Here is a 19,177-nt window from a genome sequence, read left to right as displayed (position 1 = left end):
GCTTCCAGGAAATATTGTAATCTGGAGTGGGACTCTCTTAGCTTCTATTGTAAAAACTATTCCACTTTGAATGGAATAACTGGGCCGGATAGAGTGCATGCTTGACTCTATATTCCACTAGTTATGGTATGTGGGAGGGGCAGATCTAGGTTCCCGTCCCTGATACAGCAACTCTATCTGGAAATATAGGAGATCAGTCTGTATGACTGAATTTCAGTCACTCAATCTGTGACCATTAATGGAAAGTTATGACAGGACAAGATGGGACAGGACAAAAGTAATGGTCTTAAATGGCAACTAAGCAAATGTAGGTTGGATATTAGGAAAAAATGTCTAACTCTGAGGGTTGTTCAACATTGGATAAGATTATTTAGAGAGGCTGTGGAATCTCTGTCCTTGGAAGTTTTTAGGAACAGGTTAGAGAAGCACTTGGCTGGGACGCTTTAGAGAGGGCTGATCCTGCCTCAAGTAGAGGTTAGACCAGGTGACCCTTCTGAGGTCCCTTCAGGCCCTATTTTTCTATGATTCTGTGACTGATGCCAAGCAGGCTGATTATAAATTAGAGTATTAGCACAGCTAGAAACTGACCTTCTCTATTAAGTCATTCAACCCCATTTTTTTAAATATGAAGAAAGAGGACATGGGTAGCCAGCAGCAACCAACAGTACTTTCAATACATTTTCTAGTGGAGATTAGAAGTCAATCAGTAAATGGAAAATATACCTGCTTTCATAGGAGGCAATTGTATTACAGCAGTTTACTTGTTATTTGAAAACAACTCTGTTTGTTTGATGGAATAGAAAAATTCCACCATCCCTAGTCAGATGTTCAGTACAATCAACTATTAGTGAACGAATCATCCAGGGATTAAATTGACAAAAAGATTTAGGCATTACAACACTTAACTTCTAAATGCCCTGCCCTAGGATCCTTAGCGCTGAGTAAGTTAGGGACTCAGGGTGCCTACATAGCATAGTTTTGGCTGTGTAGGAATGGGATTAAAAGGAGCCAGCATGCTCAAAGGGAAGCCTGCTAAATTAGTAGGAAATGCTAAGTAGCATGAAGGGCAAAGTACTACCCCGTGAGGTAATTCAGAGGGAAATGGAGCTATAAACAGATGTCACCAGTTGAAGCAGGTCAGCTGTGCTGATCCACTTCATTGGGTAAAGAATTCATCTCCTATTGGCCCACAAGGTTGGGCCCCCAGCAGTCCCAGGGCTTCAGGGTCCCAATCCTGAAGGGATGACTCAGGGCACACCTCTGCAAGTGGAGAAATCTGAGGTTCTCCTGGTTGCAGAGGCATGCCCCAAGTCAGAATTCCCCCACAAGATTCAAGTCTTATACCTATAAACCCTCTCCTTTGCCAGGTCTAAGTTTTCTCATGAAAAATGAAATACATCATACAATGCCATACCCCATATCAGAGGAATTTGGGCCCATACCTGAGACCTAAAAAGACTTGTTCCCAAATCCCAACCCCGCCAATTTGAAGCAGGGACTTGCACCCATATGTTCCACATCATAGGATGGTCATCTAACCACTAGGTTATATGGCATTATGGAGTTGGGTTGTGCTCTCTCAGCCATTTCCTGTTTTATAAATAACTAAATATTCATTGAGCAAGATAGACTGTAGCACAGTGGGCAAGTATTAACAGAGATGTGGAAGAATTAGGTTCAAGTTATTGCTTCAATGAATATTTCTATAATTGAGAGGCTGTCACTCCTGAATAGCCATCAACCTGCTGATTAGGGCACTCTCTTAGGATGTAAGAAAAATGGGTTCAAGCCTCCGATTTATATCAGGCAGACGGCCAACGTGAAGATGGGTGTCCTACCTCCCAGAGAGGTATGTCTTAAGTCTATGAGCCAGATGAGAGACTCATCTTCCCCTCCCCCACCCCCCTCACCCCACAAAAGTCTCTTTTCAGTTGTTTTTATGCAAGATCCAATGAAATGAGAGCAAAGCCAGGTCATGAGAACATAAACCATGGTATACCAAATTAGACCAATGACCCATCTAATCCAGTATCTTGTCAATGACAGTAACAAGTAGAAGATGCTTTAGACAGACAGTTATGTACAAAGCATTATAGAGTGATCCATCCCATATTATACCCTCCCTTTGATCTACAGCATCGTTGGTTTAGGAATCACTGGAGGACACATCCCTGAACTGTTCTATTTAATAGCTATTAATGGACCTATCCAAATAACCTATCCTCTCATTTGGTTATGGCCTTCTAGCCCCATATAACTGCCTTGCTTGGCGCTGTTGCCAACATCAAAAGGAGTGCTGGAGAAGTTTCCCAAAAATATGGTGGGTAGATCACTGTACTGGGAATTTAGAGAGAGATGCAAGTTCAAAACCTCTCTTAAGTGAATGGGTTCCTGGTTGAAATAGCCCCAGTAATAAAATGGCTAGGGTAACTCATGGGAGCACTGCCTTCTTCCTTTGTTTAATACTTGCTACTCATGGGTTTTCAACACCTACATTTTCACATTTTAGATGCCAGTATTCATGCACAACAGACATGTTTATGTAGTTGCATATGTATCCAGCCTTTTCATAGCCTACTTCCCTACGCTCAGACTACACATCCCTATATACCTGTACCCTCAGGGAAATGGAATCACTACCAGTGCACAAGGGGCCACCTAAGTATATGACTAAAAAAAGTTGTCATTTAGATACAAAGGAGGACACAGAATTCCACCAATAGTTTGTCATTTAAAATGTCTAAATATATAGTTCACATGCTCAGATATTTAGATAGCCATACAGTAATATCAAGAAGTCTCAAAGTGTTAATTTACAGCATGTGCAAAGACAAAGATCAGAACATCTACTTCAAATGACAAGAACTATGTTGTCACATCTGTAAATCTATGTACAATAACTAAAGTAGTAGCATTTCCAACATTTCCACCATTCCTAAGTGAAAACCATGCTTCTCTTCAAGCAAAAAAGACATCTTCAGGCCCCCTATTTTACATTGCACATTTTTAAGCCCTGATGTAGTACATTACCAATGCATCTCAAGCAAGACCAAAGAAATCATCCTCTCACTTTACTCGGTCGGCCTTGGTGAAGCCACAGCTGGAGTACTGCATCCATTTCTGGGTTCCACACTTTAGAAAGGATGTGGAGAAGCTTGAAAGAGTCCAGAGGAGAGCTACATGCATGGTTAGAGGTCAAGAGAACAGGCCTTATGAGAAGAGGCTGAGAGGCATGGAACTCTTTAGCCTGGAGAAGTGCAGGCTCAGGGGTGGCTTGGTGACGGCCTATAAGTACATAAGGGGTGGTACAAAGTCCTTCTTCAGGTATATAGTGGACAAAAGGAAAGCTCAGAGCAACATAGGGCCCCTGCAGGACAAATCAGGACAGCTGGTGGTTGATGCGGGGAAAAAAGCAGAGCTCTTCAGTGAGTTCTTCGCTTCAGTATTTCTATGTACTGACCAAGCCAATTCCCCCACCTCGATCATTGACAGATGTCCACATGGCACCAGTCCGCCTACGGTTAGTTCTGAAATAGTTAAGGAGCTCCTGGAGGAGCTGGATGGGTACAAGTCAGCAGGCCCGGATGAACTCCATCCACGGCTGCTGAAAGAATTAGCCAGTGTCATAGCTGAGCCACTGGCACAGCTGTTCAAGCACTCGTGGTGCTCTGGCCAGGTCCCTGAGGACTGAACAAGAGCCAATGTGGTGCCCATTTTCAAGAAAGGGAGAAGGGATGAGCCGGGTAACTTTAGACCAGTCAGTCTTACCTCTATTCCTGGGAAAATGCTAGAGAAAATAATCAAAGAACACATTTGTGCAGGCCCAGCAGGGGAAACGATGCTGAGGGGAAACCAGCACGGGTTTGTCACAGGTAGATCCTGCCTGACAAACCTTGTAGACTTCTATGACCAGGTCACACACTGCCTGGACATGGGAGCCGAGGCTGATGTCCTCTTCCTGGACTTTAGGAAGGCCTTCAACACAGTTTTGCACCCTATCCTCATTGGGAAGCTAGCAGACTATGGAGTGGACACCTACATGGTCAGGTGGGTGGCCAACTGGCTTAGGGGCCGCACCCAGAGGGTGGTGATGGATGGTTCCTTCTCTGCCTGGAGGGAGGTGGGCAGCGGGGTCCCGCAGGGTTCGGTCCTCGGACTGGTATTATTTAATATCTTCATCAGAGATTTGGACGAGGGCGTGGAGAGCACCCTCTCCAAGTTCACTGATAATTCCAAGTTATGGGGCAAAGTTAGTACACCGGAGGGCAGGGAGCAGATTCAGGCTGACGTGGACAGGTTGGATCAATGGGCAGAAAGAAATAGGATGCAATTTAATAAAGAAAAATATAAGGTACCCCACCTGGGAAGGAGGAACCCCCAGCACACCTATAGGTTGGGGAGTGTCCTTCTCAGCAGCTCGGAGGCAGAGAGGGATCTTGGAGTCATAATTGACTCCAAGATGAACACCAGCCAGCAGTATAACGAGGCCATCAACAAGGCCAATCACACCTTGTCGTGCATTAGCAGGTGCATGACTAATAGATCAAAGCGGGTGATACTCCCCCTATATGTGGCACTGGTCAGGCCACAGTTGGAGTACTGTGTCCAGTTTTGGACACCACACTTCAAGAGGGACAAGGGGAATCTCAAGAGGGTTCAGAGGAGGGTCACTTGCATGATTAGTGGTCTTCGTGATAGACCCTACAGGGGGAGGTTGAGAGAGCTGAATCTCTTCAGCCTTCACAAGAGACGGCTGAGGGGAGATCTTGTGGCTGCCTATAAATTTATTAGGGGAGGTCAACAAGAAATAGGGGAAGCGCTGTTTACTAGGGTGCCCCAGGGAGTGACTAGGAATAACGGGTGTAAACTAGTTGTGAGTGGATTTAGGTTACATATTAGGAAGAAATTGTTCACAGTAAGGGTGGCCAGGATTTGGAATGGGCTTCCAAGAGAGGTGGTGCTATCACCTAGCTTGGAGGTCTTCAAGAAGAGGCTAGATAGTCACCTGGCTGGGGTCATCTGACCTCTGTCCTCTTTCCAGCCACGGGCAGGGGGTCGGACACGATGATCCATTGTGGTCCCTTCCGACTCTACAATCTATGAATCTATGAATCTAAGGGGTGTGCAACAGGAACTGTGAAGACATCTGTTCACCAGGGCACCCCAAGGAATGACAAGGTCCAATGGTCACAAACTGCTGAAAGACCATTTTAGATTGGACATAAGGAAAAACTTCTTTACCATCCAAGTCACCAGAGTCTGGAATAGACTCCCCCAGAGGGGGTGCAAGCACCTACTCTGGATACCTTTAAGAAATGCTTGGATGCTTATCTTGCTGGGGTGATCTAACCCCAGCTGACTTCCTACCCCTTGGACAGGGGGCTGGACCCAATGATCTCGCAAGGTCCCTTCCAGCCCTAATGTCTATGACATCTATGAAATGTATGACCAGAATCAAAATAATAGAAAATATTACTGATTTGTAGCATAGTAAAGCCAACCCTTTGAAACCTTAAATGCTATCTTTTAGTGATGCAAGCACAATTTGACAATTTAATAATTTAGTCCTAAGGTTGCTTTAATGTGTTTGGAGTTGCTTTGTTGGTTTGTTTTGGTTTGTTGTGGGGTTTTGTTTGTTTTTCATTTTCTTTTTATTTCAAACAAAATTGGAAATGCGTGTGCTTAGGAATACTTTCAATTTAATTTTTAAGTTTGCATCTTACTTCACCTTTCTACCTTTGTTACTTAACCGAAAATAAGTTTCTACCAGCTTACACTTTGATACCTTAAAGCACTGTAACAAAGGAAAATACATTATTTTTTCTTTTGACAATAGCTGGGCTTTTGCAGGAAAATGCGACAAAAATAGCAGATACCTCCAAATCTCAGAACTTTTCCAGGTCCAAACTTGTTCCTTTCCCAAGATGGATGTGGGAAAACCTAGATGCAAGGCCCTTGATACCTTGATGCAGTTCTTCTCCATGGTGAAGTGGAATTCCAGGACCTGGTGCCAAGAGACTATACCTTCTCCCCTCAACCTAAACAATGCAGAGCATACCTGAAAAGTCAGGCATCAAATATTTAGAGAAGTGAAACTACAGCTGACTAAGAAGTGGCACTGTGCTTATTCCACTGCTCATTCTCTCTGCTTTTTCAACAGAGTACAACTAAAGAAGAATAAGAACAAAGTGACCTTTTCCAATATTAAATTTGGAGCACCAAGAGAACATCCATTAGTATTCATCCAAGTAGAAAAGATTCCAAAGTCACTGAGAGAGTTCAAGGATGATTGGTGCAAGTAGGGTTTTTTGGCATCGAGAGAAGGAAGCAGTTCATTAAATTATCATAAAATAAACAAACTTCAGTTTGTGATTTCAAACTAAAAAAACGTTAGGTATACAACCCTTAGTATAGAACCCTGATATAGCTACTGACAAGAAGGATGGGGAGAGATGCCCAACAAGATTAATCAAGAGAGGAGCCACTCAGTTTACTACTGCAAGTGCACAATTACTTAACTCATGACCAAGTGGAGGATATAGGTGTTGGATGCAAGCAATTTGTTGCCTTTGGAGTCCAAGGACAGATTCTTGAAACTGAGGTTCCTGAAACAAAAAAAGCAGAGAGAGGGAGCATATATAAAGATATTACATATATAAACACAGGCATGGGGTTAGGGGAATCAAGATGGAAAAGAAGGGCATATTCCCCTCAGATGGGGAGGAATCTTCCATACAAACATTTATAAAAACAAGGGAAAGGCAGGATGAATTGACAGGGAATTAAAATGATCAATTATAGAAAAACTGGGCTGGAGGGGCCTCAGGAGGTCATCCGGTCTGTTGTCCTGATCTGATCCTATTTATAGCCACTTTTTTTCATATGGAAAGACATACCAATCTTCTCTTCTCAAGAAAACAAACCCAATTTTTCCAATCTTTTTTCCTAAGTCCTGTTTTCAAAACTTTTACCATTCTTTTTGTTCTCCTTTGGACTCTTTGTACTGTCTCCAAAGTCTTTCTTAAAGGACGGTACTCTAAAAACCAACATATTACTCCAGCTGAGGTCTTACCAGTACCAAGTAGAGCAGAATAATTACCTCCTGTGCCGTACATATGGCACTCCTATTAATATGTTCCAAAATAACAAGTGTCTTTTTTGCTACAGCATCATATTGATGACTCATCCGCCATATTATAACCGCCACATACACACGTTTCTGCATTCCTGCTACCTAGCCAGTTATTTCCCATTTTTGTATTTGTGTGTTTGATTTCTCCTTCCCAAGAGCAGTAGTTTACACTTTGCTTTACTGAAATAAAAAGCTAATGATTTTTGGACAGTTCCTCCAGATTACTAAGGAATTACCTAAGACATTCACTTTAGGAATTGCTTGTATATCACCAAAAGTAAGAGAATCCCCCTTTTTTCCTACTAAAGAGTCTTAAAAATTCTTCAGAAGCCCCTGTGATAATGGCACATTTAGAAATGCCAAGGATGAAGACTACTACCACAGTAGTCCACAGTACAACTTGAAGGAGCAGCACAAACCACATGAATGCTTACACAGAATATTGATAAACCGAGGGGGAAAAGAGGCAGTGAGAATGTGTTAAACATTACCATCATCAGTGACAAGCCCCGCTAGGTACTCACAAATTGCACCAAGGAAAACGAACCATTCTGCAATATTTTTTGTCTTATGCAATAAAATGATCTCTAATTCAATAGCAGAATGACTTAAACTTACCTGGTTCTTGTCCAGATGTGTTTCCATCAGAATGGCAGATCTTATAAGAGTAAGCAGTAGTTAAATGTACAGATGTTTAGCTGGGCTGTATGTGCAGTAACTAAATGTATGGTTGCTTTAGAGCCTCCAGCTGAGACACTAGAAGACACAGCTAGGCAGAAAAATGCTTTGGAATTCACAAGTGAACACATAACCGTTTAAGAAGAATTATATGGATGAATTGCACATTGTATAAAATATACATGAAGTCCAACTAAAAGGCAACTAGAGTGCATAAAAACCTTTTTGATCTGGCTCTAAGTGTTTATAAATTGTTTAATAATTTGCTTTTGTTCCTATCCAAGTATTGAAGTTAAGCTGACTGACTGGTCTATAATTCCCCAGGTCCTCCTCCTTCCTCTCCATTTTAAAGACATGTACTATGTTTACTCTTCTTCAGGCCTTTGGGATCTCCCCCATCCTCCATGCATCCGCAGAGATAATTACTAATGATTCACAGAGTGCTTCTACTTGTTTCTTAAATACCATCGAGCAAATTTCCTCAGGTCTGAATACATCCAACTTGTCTTAACATACTTTAATCAGTTCTGTCCCTTTCCTGGCCTATCTACTTGTTAATATTAATTGTGTTAACCTTCTGGTCCTAATTTATCCAGTGATGGTGGGAAATCAGTCAGGTGTCTGTCAAACAGGTTTCAAAAGCCTCCTTGTTTGTAGGGGGGCTTAATTTAAATTGAATGTCCACACCTGATATACTCTTCTTATCTACTTAACAAATACTACTTCATATGAAATTGAAACACATCCACAGAGCCCTTAGATATCAACAAATCAGCACATTCCAACACACAGCAGTTGCAATGCAGTGTTTCTGATGCCCTTTCCTACTGAACTACCTACCATCAGTCCATAAATTATGGTTACTATCAGCCCTGGCTGTAGTCAGGCGGGCAACCAGACCTGAAAAGTTCTATATATTGTTATTGATGTTCTGAGCTCTTTCATGTCATGCATTCACCATCCTGATTTCAAACTCTCAGGGCTTCTGATCCAGTAATCAGAAAGTTTCAAGTTGTGGTTAACATGTACCTCAAAAGATAGCTCACTCCAAGTCTCTCCCAATTCCTAACTGACTCCAAGTGAATTGCTATTATTTGAACTTCACCAATAGCAAGAACAGAAAAAAATCAAAGGAACAGATAGCTAAAGATAAAGAAGATAAATATTGCATCTTTTCCTGCACAATGCCATCCAACTCCTCTGCTTAATCAAACTGCATTTTACTAACTTAGGTTGACCTCATCGCTCTCTTTGTTGTTCATAAAGGAGGGATGGGAAACTCATCAGGGAATAATATAAATTGCACAAATAAATAAAGCAATAAAGGAAAATTTAAATCATACCAGACTATGTGATGGAGGAGCCAAAATTAGGAAGATTAGCAAAAGTCAAGGGCAAGGTAAGAGTCTAACTCAGTCTTGCTGGAAATGCTAGTAGAGATCATACTTTTCTCCCTTGTTCTCAAGAAGGAAATCTATAAAGATATAGAAATGTTAATGGCCATTAACATTTAAAAGTTTCAATAAGGATCATTTGATGATTATCTAGATCTGTTCATGATAGTAAAAACTTCACTTGCTGTTGAAGTGTAGGGTGAAAGAAGCTGTTAATTCAATACTAAGTACATCAACACTGCACAACAGTTTAAGGTTATTGGTAAAGAAAAGCATGATAGTCAATGAAACTGCAGGAGCAGTTTGGAGGAACAGACCATAAATTACCAAAACCCCAAACCGGACGGGGCACCAGAAAGCATCAGCAATCTTAGAAAGAACACAAGGGGAACACCTCATTTTCTACGTCATCTGAAAGATATTACCAGTGTAACAGTACTTCCTAACACCATAATGCACAAAAGAGAACTGCAGCTTGCTGACTCATACTACTTTTCTTAAACCCTCAGATTCTTCTTAAAAGTTCCCTTTACCAAAAATCATTGCACAGCAGGAATTCCATACTCTAATTTCATATACTGATATTACAGCTCTTGTTTGGGTTATTATAAAATGGTCTAGAATATTTTTATAGAGGTGTCCAATTCCAGACACTGAGCAGACCCAACTTTACTTGGATAATGAAATACAGTTAACTCCCTAATATTATACAAGTACAGGAAAGGTCCAGAAAATAGTCAGAGTTTATGTAATTTATCAGTGAATACATTAGAAAATACCAGTTTAACAAAGGTGTATCTACATTGGTTTTACCAAATGGAGAACATGCCCAATATACTTTATTGCAAAAGTTCTACCAAAAGCTCGAGATATGAAAATGCCTGTGCTACAGAGAGCTGTTTAGAAAAACTTCAGCAACTACTTGATGAAATCAGTCAATGTTACTATATTGGAAACAAGCTACTTACCAAAATTTTTTTTTTTAAAAAGTAGCTCATTTATCAAAGAAGAGATGTAGGCACTGAAGCACTTGATAAATACCAAGTCCAAATAGCACGGTTTTCTCCACTATATTTCAGTGAACAAAAAGAAGAAAGATGACAGAGTAATAAATGCTGTTATAAAAGTGGAGGGGAAAAACTAAAACTAAGGAGAAATAAAAATCTAATCTTTCCTTATAGCCTTCATAGCTCAGCTAGGATTCATGCACATAAAGTGAAATTAATTTCCCTACTGACAACCCTGAACAAAATCCAAGTACTGGGCTGTGAGGTGGGAACTCACTAGCAAAAGTCCTCACTGGGTGCTTTCTCCATGACACTTCCTGCGCATTACCCTAATAACACCGTGCAGTAGCATGTCATGGCAAAAGCTGTGGTAATAGCCTACTGTGCAGTGTTATTAGGCTAATACGCAGTAAGTGTCACCAAATACCTAGGTACCAGTGCTACTGCTCAGTAACTTTATTAAGGAAGTACTAAACTAAATGTGCAGTATCTAAGGCACATTAATGAACGTTTAGATTCGCCCACTGAGAAGGGAACAGATCTGTTGTTGACCCACTAACACTGCTTCTGCTACTTCTAGGCTAGAGTATATAGGTCACTCCCTCTCAGCGCTCCTAAAAGGAGTTTCCAAACACTGAACTTGAGTAGCCTTAAGTTTGATTGCCACTTTTTTCTGCTTCCCACTTCACAGTATTCCTACCTACACTGATATATTTGGAGCTGGGGCAGAGCCCACCTCCTTGTAGCACAAGTAGAGCAGAAGACCTTTCATGAGCTGCTTTGTTCCCGAATCATAAAAACAAGCCTTTGGAGTTCTGCTATTATTCATAAGTGCTCTGCTCCACAGGTGATTTTAATTCTCTAACTGAATTCTTGTCATGTTCCTGGCAGGCTTGCATGGCTCATGTTGTCTTTAAAGTTCAAGCCAACCAGGTATCTGTTAAACCTTGAGTCTCTCAAGAAACAAACTAACTACCTCCTATCCTAACTGAGGCACTGGACCTTGCAATGGACCCAAATACCTGCTGTGCCTCCACACTACAGACCAGATCATCACTGGACTAAATAACAAGGAGTACAACATTCAAAGTTTATTCACCTGCAACTCTATCAATGTTATCAAATATGTTATCACCTGCTTACAGTGCTTCTCTGATATCTACATCAGACAAACAGGGCAATCTCTGTCTGTAAGAATGAATGAATGCTGGTCTGACAGCCGCAGAAAGAAAAAACTGCCTGTGGCTGAACACTTTAACCTCCCCGTAAATTCCATTGCCGACCTCAGGTTTGCTGTTCTCAGGCAGCAACATTTTAAAAACCAGCATTAACAGGCAATTGTGGAACAAGAAATCATTCACAGACTGGACTGTGTTAAGTATGCTTTAAACAGGGACTACAGATTCCTATCCCATTACCTGGATTAGCTTTTGTGATTCCATTTTTCCCCCTATAGGTTCTTAGCTTGTTTGCCTCTCCAAGCACTGCTGCCCCTCCTTCTCTCCCCACCTTTTGTATTTAAATGACTCACTCTACTTTATACATTGCTCTGTGCTTGTCTTTTCACAGTATTTCATGAAGTGAGCTCTAGTTCACAAAAGTTGAGCTTTATATACCTTATTTAGTAGGGTTGTGCAAAACGGGCTGTATTTGGATCACATTTGGACTCGACCTGAATTGGGGACAGAGATTTGATTCAGTGATTTGGATCACTGTCCCCAATTCGATTCAGCCAAATCCAGATCTGAAGATTCGATGCTGATTCAAAGAATCAGCGATTTGGCCATAGACACAGCTTTAAATGTTTTTTCTACATACCTCAAGGTACCAGGCATGGCTCATGAACAGTGCGATGCTAGGGCAGATGGAGAGTCCCACAGAAGTGCAGAGTGGGGGGCCCTGTGTGCTTGACGGCAAACCCAGAAGTGGATCAGAAGTGCTTCTGGTCCACTTCTGGGTCTGCTGCCGAGTGTGCTGGGGACCCCTCTGCACTCCATCCGCTCCAGCATCTCAGGAATCATAAGCCGCCTGGTACCCTGAGGTATGTAGAAAAAAATTTAAGCTGTCTGTCAGAATCATCAAATCTTTCTGAATCTCTCCAAATTGATTGGGAGGGTTCTGATTTGATTCGGAGAGATTAAAGGGTCTCCTGATTCAATTCGGATTTGGAGGTTCAGTTGCCAAATCGGGCCAAGTCTCTGCCAAATCAAATCAGCGATGGAAGCTTTGCACAGCCCTATTATTTAGCAAGTCTATAAAGTGCATATCAACCCTGCATTCTTCAAGAAGCCATTTGCAGCACAAAACACATTTCATTAGTCCTACAGAACTCAAGCACTATGCAACATGTTCATAAGCTCCATCAACTTGTACCTTATTAATTGCACATATACATACGTGCAGACCATTTTAAATAACAAATCTTCCAGCTAACAGTCTAGACTTTTCCAAATCTTTGGCTACTCCCTATTTCTTCCCATCAGGCAAGATCATAGAAGAAAGCATTTCTTCTTAAAAGGGAGAGCAATATTAAAATAATAGTGAATTGCCCATCAAGAATGATGGATGAATGGCAGTTTTCTTGATGGCGTTGTACATCTAATTGTCTTCTCACAGAGGCATTTTCTTGGGACTCATTTGCACAACTTTCTTGATTATGTCATGTATTTAATTGTCTTTTCACAGTGGCCTCTTCTTGCAATTCATTTGCACGGCATTCTTGATGGCATTGTGCATCCAATTGTCTTCTCATGGTAGCCTCACAGTAGCCAGGAGCCCGGCTCCTGCTTTTCCTCAACTGGTCCCTCCCTCTGTCCTCCCTGCCATGCTGGGCTCCTGGCACCCTTAAAGAGCATTATGGATAAACAGACACACAGATAGATGGGCTAAGCCCTTTATATATATAGATGAAACAATATTAGGGAATTGAATTCAAAATTTAACGGACCAAATGGACCTATAAGAACTGTAAATAAGCTTCCTCCTTTTCTCCTTACCAAACATTTCATATCCTCGTAATACTTGTAAAGTATAGCGGATGACCATAGTGTAGTCAAATCCAGCCTGAGTGCTCTTTTCAGTGGATTTCCTGTAATAGCCTGTCTCAAAAAAGGTGACAACTTTATTTTTATTATAAAAAATTAAGTTGCACCAGTCATGCAGTCTTTTAAGTTTGGGGCAAAGTAAGTACCTCTTAATTCTTCTCTTATTTTGACAGGTGAGTTTATTCTTCTGAAGCAAATAATGTATAACCATGTCTCATTTTTGACAGATTACTTCCACTAGTATTGCTTTAACACACTGCATGCATTTATTTTCACAGGCACAACTACAGTAATCTAAGCTAAAATAAATTGAATACCAACTACTGGAGGCAAAACAAGACTCATTTTTCCCCTTTTGATTTTTCATTAGCTTATTAAAAATAATTAACTGGCCTTAACTCCATAAAACCTTTCCCTTTGCATTTCACACAAGAAAATAATATAGAACATGAGTTGTTCCATTTCATGTTTGTATTAAGTGTTTGGTTTCCTTAGTCTGTCTCTCCAGCTCCACCTAAATTAGCTTAATTTTCCAAGCAAGATGTATTAGTCTGTGGGTCTGGTCACACACACAATGAGAAATTATATATTCTATTCAGGATAGAATTCTTTGTATACGGTTTTTTTTGGAGAGGAGGATGTGGGGGGAGGGAGGGAAGGGGGTTGTGCTGTTATCAATAGCTTCAGAACCTGGAAAGAAAAGGAAATGTTAAGTAGAAAAGAGGTTTCATTCATAGAGGTACTCAAGAATAATCTCTCCCATGAATATAGCCATGTCCTGGAAAGACCCACATTGTATTTTGTGTACCTGAAACAAAACCCAGACTGCCGGTGTGCAAACTTTTCAATTAAACTTGCATTCTCACAAAGCCCCCTGTATCAGTTAGTTCACAAAGCTTCCTAAAGTCAAATGTGAGCACAGTTTGAAGTATTACGCCTGTCAGCAGAGATGACATTAAATTGAACTATTCCAACATAAGGGCTCATATTTCCATTAGTGAATGCGTTTTTCAGTGCCTCCTTTTTTGGTTCCCCAGTTTTTAAAGAGCAGATGTTTAGTACTTTCTGGAAATTTGGCACCTTTACAGGATCTGAAAATGAAGATTAAAAAAATCCAAACCACCCAAACAGATTAGGCATTTTGGACAAGTTAGACTAGGGGCTTTTTCCAGGTTAAGACTAGGAAGGCAATACCATTTCTCGTGTAGGTCTAAAGATTAAATTGAAGTTTAAAGTTTAAGCATTAAGCTTTCATAAAAACCCATTGTTGCATCCTTCAGCAGGAATTAGCTACTTTTGCACAGTGGCAGGGCACAGTCATTGCTGGTTGAAAAATTTACTTATTTAAAGGACAATTCATGCCTTGCCTACCTTTTAAATGCTTTTATTTTTATAAATCAAAGCAATGTCATTATTTGTTGGCACAAAAGTCCCCTCAGGTCTGATCCTGTCCTCTCTATACATAGAACTCCCCTGTTAAATAAGTTGGAAGAGTTTTATATATGAAGTTTCCAGAATCCACCTTTACTAGTTTTATCTGTCTATCTATCAGTATAGATATATATGTAAAATCAAGTGTATATTGATGTATATATATTTGTATTTTGTTGTTAGGGAAGGAGATATGCTGCAGCTGTAATCTATGCATCTGTTTAATGGGATAAGATAAAGGGACAAACTGTCTCCAATACACTACTTCTCTAGTTAAACCAAATTTATTTTTCAGTGAAGATACCACATGATTGCCATAAAGGCCTTTTTGTATCCTTAGAAAGGGGTTCCTTTAGAACAACCTATTTCAGAAGCATTTGTAAATCATGCATTTACATTCATTATGTGCATTATCACGTAATTATTGCTGTTTTCATTTTTGGCTACAGGTGACTACACTCACTCAAGAGGTTTCCCAGTTAAGTAAGGACGTGAAGAATGTGATGCATCTTTTAGAGAATTTACTGACATCACAGAAGCCTCCCGGGTTCTGTGCAGTGCATGGCCCATCTAGGAGTCCTACAGTAGAAAGCTTACAGACTAGAACAACTTGGACTTCACATCAACCCTGCATGCACATGCAAGCTGGGAATGTTACTTGCACCAAAGCGCAACTTCGCTACGGTAACACCACCCCTGACATTTGGAACGTGGATTCATCATCTGTTGGAAGCAGTCCCCAAAGGACTGAATCCAAAGTTCTAAATTCTACGGACGGTGAATTTTACTATACTTCAGGCCTTGAATATTCACCTTCAAATTATCAGGTAGTTGAGAAAAATCATTTGCAATTTTTAAGATGCACCTCTCTGCATTCAGATACTACCTTGACTCCTCTTCAGTCTATTTCAGCAACTCTTTCTTCTTCAGTATGTTCCTCATCAGAGACATCATTGCACAGATGCAGGAAAAGTAGCTTTAGTCAACGGCCAGTCAGTTCGCTAAGCCTTGAGAACCTGCCAGGGTCTTGGGACCTTCACAGAACAACAGGGGTTGTTTCTGCCCAAACCTCAGAAGCTTTCCCACTACATGTTGTGAGAAGCACAATGAATATTAAAGATAGCCAAGCCATAGATGTATAATGATATACCAACAAGTGGTACTCAAAGCATGTTCTACAGCTGCCAGTTTTAAATTTATAAATTACTGCACGACTGCTTTGTTTTGCCTTTTCTCTGGTGATCATTGGGACTAATAAACATGAAAATTTGTATTTATAGGAAGCAAATGGATATGAAAAGATATAACCAGTGCACACAGTAGGAAACAATTTCAAGATTCTAGAAGCATGTTGAAAAGAATTTTGTATACAGATGTCACTTAATGGTCTGTTTGGCAGACTTTTGTGATAGTCCAAAGACCCTGAGGGTCACAGAGCAGCTGGAAGTCTAGGACAAAAGAACTGTCATAAGAGGTTTTTGTTGCTTGAAGCAAAAGTTTTCTTCTTGAGAGTCTGATTGTTGTTCCCAAACAATATCCATGGCACTGTTTGCTTCAGGTGATCATGAGTCTTGCTGGTCTGTTTGTCAGTTCTGCGAAGGCAGAGAGACAATTATCGCTGCATGTCGTTTCCTAGACAAACAACCAAATAGAGCTGGTAGAGAGTGGTTAGTTGTTGCACGTCATTTGTCATGTAAATGAAACCTCTTTATCAAGAAAAATAAGCTATTTTTATATACTTGGTATGAAATATGTATTTAAAACTATTTAAAATATTTATAAAGAGAATAAGGGTTTGTTTTCATTTTGGTAAAAGCTTGCAATTTTAATGAGAAATGCACTACCATCATGTATTAGATCAAATTATTTATTGTTAATGATGTAGTTTACAGCTGGATTTCCTTTTATCTGCATGCAGTTTGCAATGAATGTATCCATGCTGTGGAATTCACATAAAAATAGGTGATATTTTATTTAAAAAAATATAAAACCTGGAATGACATATCTCATGATAAGTCATATACTGATATTCTAACCTGTAAGCTGTGCTACACTAATGACATTCAGTATCCTTGTTTTGTATCATAGCATTGTATTACTGCTTCTATTGTTAAGGCTGAGTCAACATTTCAACAGAAATCCCTGTTCTTTGGGAGGTTAATTATCTTTAGTCAACCAAATACAGAGAGCTGAAAATTGGCAGGTAGATTTGCAACCTTAGAGCAATATATTTTTAAATACAAATTTTAAAATATTAGGTTGTTTTAACCGGTACAAAAAAATAAACAAGCATACTATTGTATTTATCTATTGGTTTGCATTTGTATACCTAAAAATAGCTTTGCTCTTTAAGGAAAAATCATGAGACTTAATAAGTTGTCCATAAAAAAGGTTTAATTGCTTTTGGTATTTTGAAATCTTTTTTTCTAGTGCTCAGTATATTAGAACTTTAAATAGTAACTACCATGTATGTGCAGCAGCTGCTTTCCATGGGGATTTTATATGCATTTTCAAGATGTAGGGTTTGCATCATGAGACCATATTCAAAACAAGTATTCTAAGTAAATAATATACCAACTGTAAATCATGAGAATATTTTAAATAAGGAAAAAATACAATGAAGTCATATTTAAATAATACTTCTAATTCAGCAATTCTTATACAGCTACTACTCAACTGACTTCAAATCTATAACAAATTTATTTCAGTGGGAATTTTGTCCGAGAATCTAAGGACTGCCGCATTGTTAGGTTTGGGTACACTAGGGAACACAAAAAAGCCTGTTAACTTCTTTTTAACTCACTTTGTTTCATTTTTTCATCATCACTGGTATAAATGAATGCTGGCGGTAGCTTTAATTTGAACTGTTTGACTTTTGTCAGCGTGTCACAATTTTAATATGATTGTTTATATACCATTTTTTCTGTTTAAATATTTATATGAGTTTGAAGCTAAATACAGAAAGTACTGGATAAGCTAGAAATAAATGTAAGATATCAAAGAAATGAATAAAGTAACTGATAGAATATATCAGTCACCTTATTCATTTCTTTGATATCTTACATTTAGCTTCAAATTCATATAAATATTTAAACAGAAAAAATGGTATATAAACAATCTATATAAACAATAGTATTCTGATAGAACCAGAATGCTCCATTCTTTGAAAATGCCTAGAGAACAAATTGTTTTGAAAATTTGGTCACTTTTTTTAGAGTTCAATTTTCTATGTGTTTCCTTTGTAGAGAAGGGGAAAGGGCTAGAGAACAGGAATATTAATAGTGATTCACAAATCAATGCTATTTGAATCCCCAAACTGGAAAACGAGTGAATGGTAACTTACTGTTTCTGTAGAGAACTGTATGGACCCAGTTCAGACTACCATTTCTATACACCTGGGAAAGTTGTAGCAACATTACTGCCACATACAACTTCCCCTAACATGCGTGGAATGTGTACATTACACAACATAAAGACCTGTTGCAATCCCAAAACAGACTCAGAGTGGCTTAGATGGTTCACTCACCTGTCAATGGCTTCTCCTTGGTGGGCTGCTGGGAGGTCTTTTCTTGTTACAGCAGCCTTAACATCAGTAGCAATTTGCTTCTGCCTCATCCATCTCCAGTGAGCTATATATTTGATGTGAAGCAGAGTCATTAGCATACCACTCTGTGGGGAGTAGGAAACTCAGAGTCATTAGCATACAACATGTGGGAAGTAGGAAAAAGAACAAAGGCAACATTGGACCCCTGCGAGAGAAAACAGGGCAGCTGATGTCTGGCGCCCATGAAAAGGCCAATCTCCTAAACAAATACTTTGCATCAGTGTTCCACCCACCCAAGGGGGTCACACAGTCTGACAGAATGCAAAACTTCCAGGGACTGGGAGATGCTCCCATAATTGACACAGATCAGGTGAAGGAACACCTCGGAATGCCAGACATCTATAAGTCCACAGGCCTGGGTGGAATGCACCCGAGAATCTTGAAGGAGCCGGCAGACATCATAGCATGCCCTATGGCAAAGATATTTGAGAATTTGTGGCACTTTGGTGAGGTGCAACAACACTAGAAAAGAGCCAATGCGGTCCCAATCTTCAAAAACGGAAGGAAGGAAGATCCAGGAAACTACAGGCCGATCAGCCTGACATCCATCCCTGGAAAGATCCTGGAGAAAATCATGAAGGGATCCATCAGCAACAAGCTAATGGAAGGCAAATTTCTGAATGCCAGCCAACATGGCTTTGTCACTGGAAGGTCTTGCCTGACCAACCTCATCACCTTCTATGACCAGGTGATGCATTGCCTCGATAAGGGAGACGAGGTTGATGTTATATACCTGGATTTCAAGAAAGCCTTTGACTTGGTCTCCCATGATGTCCTCATGGTTAAGCTGGGGAACTGCAGCCTCAACCCTCACACAGTCCGATGGCTGGGGAACTGGCTCTGGGGTCGGACCCAATGAGTACTAGTTGATGGGAGTGAATCAGTGT

General features: G+C 40.1%; 1 protein-coding gene across 1 annotated transcript in view; it reads left to right on the top strand.

Annotated features, from left to right (window-relative positions):
- KCNH8 (potassium voltage-gated channel subfamily H member 8) overlaps positions 1-16,988 on the top strand; it is a 251,936-nt gene extending 234,948 nt beyond the window's left edge. Inside the window, exon 16 of the mRNA XM_059729358.1 lies at positions 15,136-16,988. Within this exon, the coding sequence (XP_059585341.1) occupies positions 15,136-15,828 (693 nt within the window). The 3' untranslated portion in view covers positions 15,829-16,988. The remainder of the gene's footprint in view (positions 1-15,135) is intronic.
- Positions 16,989-19,177: the final 2,189 nt, after the last annotated feature.

Source organism: Alligator mississippiensis, chromosome 5 (genome assembly GCF_030867095.1).
Source record: "Alligator mississippiensis isolate rAllMis1 chromosome 5, rAllMis1, whole genome shotgun sequence".
NCBI lineage: Eukaryota > Metazoa > Chordata > Crocodylia > Alligatoridae > Alligator > Alligator mississippiensis.
This window is presented reverse-complemented; position numbering and strand designations above follow the sequence as displayed.